The sequence below is a fragment of the Labrus mixtus genome, chromosome 23 (genome assembly GCF_963584025.1).
Source record: "Labrus mixtus chromosome 23, fLabMix1.1, whole genome shotgun sequence".
NCBI lineage: Eukaryota > Metazoa > Chordata > Actinopteri > Labriformes > Labridae > Labrus > Labrus mixtus.
In genome coordinates, this window is record NC_083634.1 from 21,006,563 (window position 1) to 21,009,062 (window position 2,500).

The 2,500-nt window shown below is 43.6% G+C and overlaps 1 protein-coding gene across 1 annotated transcript in view; it reads right to left on the reverse strand.

Annotated features, from left to right (window-relative positions):
- Positions 1-421: 421 nt before the first annotated feature.
- The window catches only part of nfxl1 (nuclear transcription factor, X-box binding-like 1), a 22,559-nt gene continuing 20,480 nt past the window's right edge, over positions 422-2,500 (reverse strand). Inside the window, exons 23-24 of the mRNA XM_061030946.1 lie at positions 2,420-2,473; positions 422-1,467 (exon numbers count right to left, since the gene is read on the reverse strand). Of these exons, the coding sequence (XP_060886929.1) occupies positions 1,270-1,467; positions 2,420-2,473 (252 nt within the window). The 3' untranslated portion in view covers positions 422-1,269. The remainder of the gene's footprint in view (positions 1,468-2,419; positions 2,474-2,500) is intronic.

Sequence of the window (2,500 nt, forward strand, 5' to 3'; positions counted from 1 at the left end):
TTACTAACATCCAAATAATCAGTGAGTATGTTCTTCTCTCTAGTTCTTGACTAAAACAGCTTTTATACACAAGGGGAGGAGCCGGCCGTCCCGTCCATGTAAACACGGCTCTGACAACAACACAGCCAGCGGGACTCGAGCTTCTCCCTCATTGTAGACAGTCAGGACTCAGAGTCTGTCTGTGGTGGGTTCAGTGTCTGTAATCACAGTGGGACAGTCTAGTGTCTGTTATGAAAATACATTTAAATTATTTAAAAAAAATCTAATTTCTGTTTGTTCTGAGGTAAAACTACTTCATGTATCGACACGACTGAAACTGAAGCCATGTTCTATAAATACAACAAAGATATTAACGACTTAATTTCTACAAATTCACACAACCGCTCTGATTGAAATTAAACAGTTAATTAGAAAAACACAATTTTTGAGACTTTAACACTTTATTTCAGATTCTGCACCTTTAACATAGAAATACTTTCACCTCGTTCAGGATTAAAATTTGGACAACTTTTACCCAAGCTTCTCTTCTGTTGAACGTCTGGAGTCAAAACATCACAAACAAAATAAACTTTGAAAATTTTTTTTTAAGGGTTTGAATTGTGATTATTCTGAAAACTAAATCTCGTTGGAGCTTTCATGATATTTAAGACAAAAAATTGAGCACAGAAACAGGAAGTGGTTAGAGATCCCAAAGTGAGGTCAGACAGCTCAAAGGAACGGTAACAAAGGTCAGTGTGTGATGTCATCAGGTCAATGTGTGATGTCATAAGGTCAATGTGTGATGTCATAAGGTCAGTGTGTGATGTCATCAGGTCAATGTGTGATGTCATAAGGTCAGTGTGTGATGTCATCAGGTCAGTGTGTGATGTCATCAGGTCAGTGTGTGATGTCATAAGGTCAATGTGTGATGTCATAAGGTCAATGTGTGATGTCATCAGGTCAATGTGTGATGTCATCAGGTCAGTGTGTGATGTCATAAGGTCAATGTGTGATGTCATCAGGTGGATATTACTGTCTGAGAGTTTGTTAAGAGTGAAATGAGACATTCAAAGATGCAGCAGTGTTCTTCTTTTACATCACTGAGACTACAGGGAGACACTGAGGACGAGTATCTACGGAGAGCCTGAAGGGACAAAATAACAGGAACTAGTTAATGCTGGCAGCCCTAGTCGTTGTTTTGTTTAAGTTGTAATATCTCCTTCGCTCCTTTGAAACCTTTAAAACCGATAAAGGGTCGACCTCCTGCAGGATCACGCCATGTTTACGTGTTTATGAGGGCGTGGTCAGGAGGTAGTAGGCGGCGGCGGACAGCAGAGCACCACCGAGCGGGACGAGGACAAAGGCAGCACACCTCCTCCACCACCTCCCCATCCTCCCTTGCTCGTCGTCCACCTCCTCCCTCCTCCCCCGCTTCTTGCTCCGCCTCCCTCCTCGCTGCTGACGCTTCTCGAACGCCTCCAGCTCCTCCTGAATGCACAGAGACAAACCGTCGCTCCTTTTAGGGATTATGACTTGATGAAGGCGTTAAAGTGTTTACAGTTCAAACTCAGATCAGTTCAGATTAAAGGGATACTTCACTCATTAGCATTAAGCTTTGTATCATTAGAGACCTGGTAGTATTTTTGAATGGTCGTGCATCCCGCCCTCATTTTCCCCTGAGATGTGAAATCTTTGTATTTCTGAGTCTGTAAAGGAGCTTCAAGTGATGCAGAATGATGATTGTTGCGTCATTGGAAGCTGTTGTGGTTAGCGGGGTGAAACTACAACGCTAGTTCCTCATATTTTAAACCACTGAAGCTACAGACCAATCACAGATCAGTGGGTGGGAACTCACTCCCAGAATCCAAACTTAACATCCGCCATATTGTTTGAAGCTACGCTAACAGGCTCTATGGAGAAAGCTGATAATGGCGAAAAAATATAAATATATTGCCGGCCGCTGCCAGCTCAGTAGCCGAGACATAAGGCCTGCCTGTCGGCGGCGGTGAGGATGAGGAGCCGGGGCCGGCTCGAGCTGGGGCGGACTGGTAGTGTCGGTGCTCTCACTGTTTGTCTATGGACACAGACATAGAGTCTGTTTACTGACAGGAATTTACAAGATCAATTCTGGAAGAAATCTCTGAATCAGTTGAGGAAACGGTCTTATGAAGTAAATATGTCTGTAAATAGAGGACCTTAGTGGGAGTGGCCTGCGGTGCTGTGCATTCTGGGATTTGGTGTCTTTCATCCACATGAGCCAAAAAGACACTTTCTGTCTTTTCACGGCCAAGAAGGCAACAACTTCAAAATGTATTTCACATTTCTACATATATGACCCAACGTCAACACAGATTCATGTTTCATGGTGAAGTATCCCTTTCATTTTAAACCGGGTTAATGTTTTTAAAGCGTCATAAACAGATCGAAAAGTCACTCTGACCTGAAGCTTCTTCTGCTCCTCCTCTTGAGCCGCTTTCTGCTCCGCCTCCTTCAGCTGCGCGCACACACACACACACACACA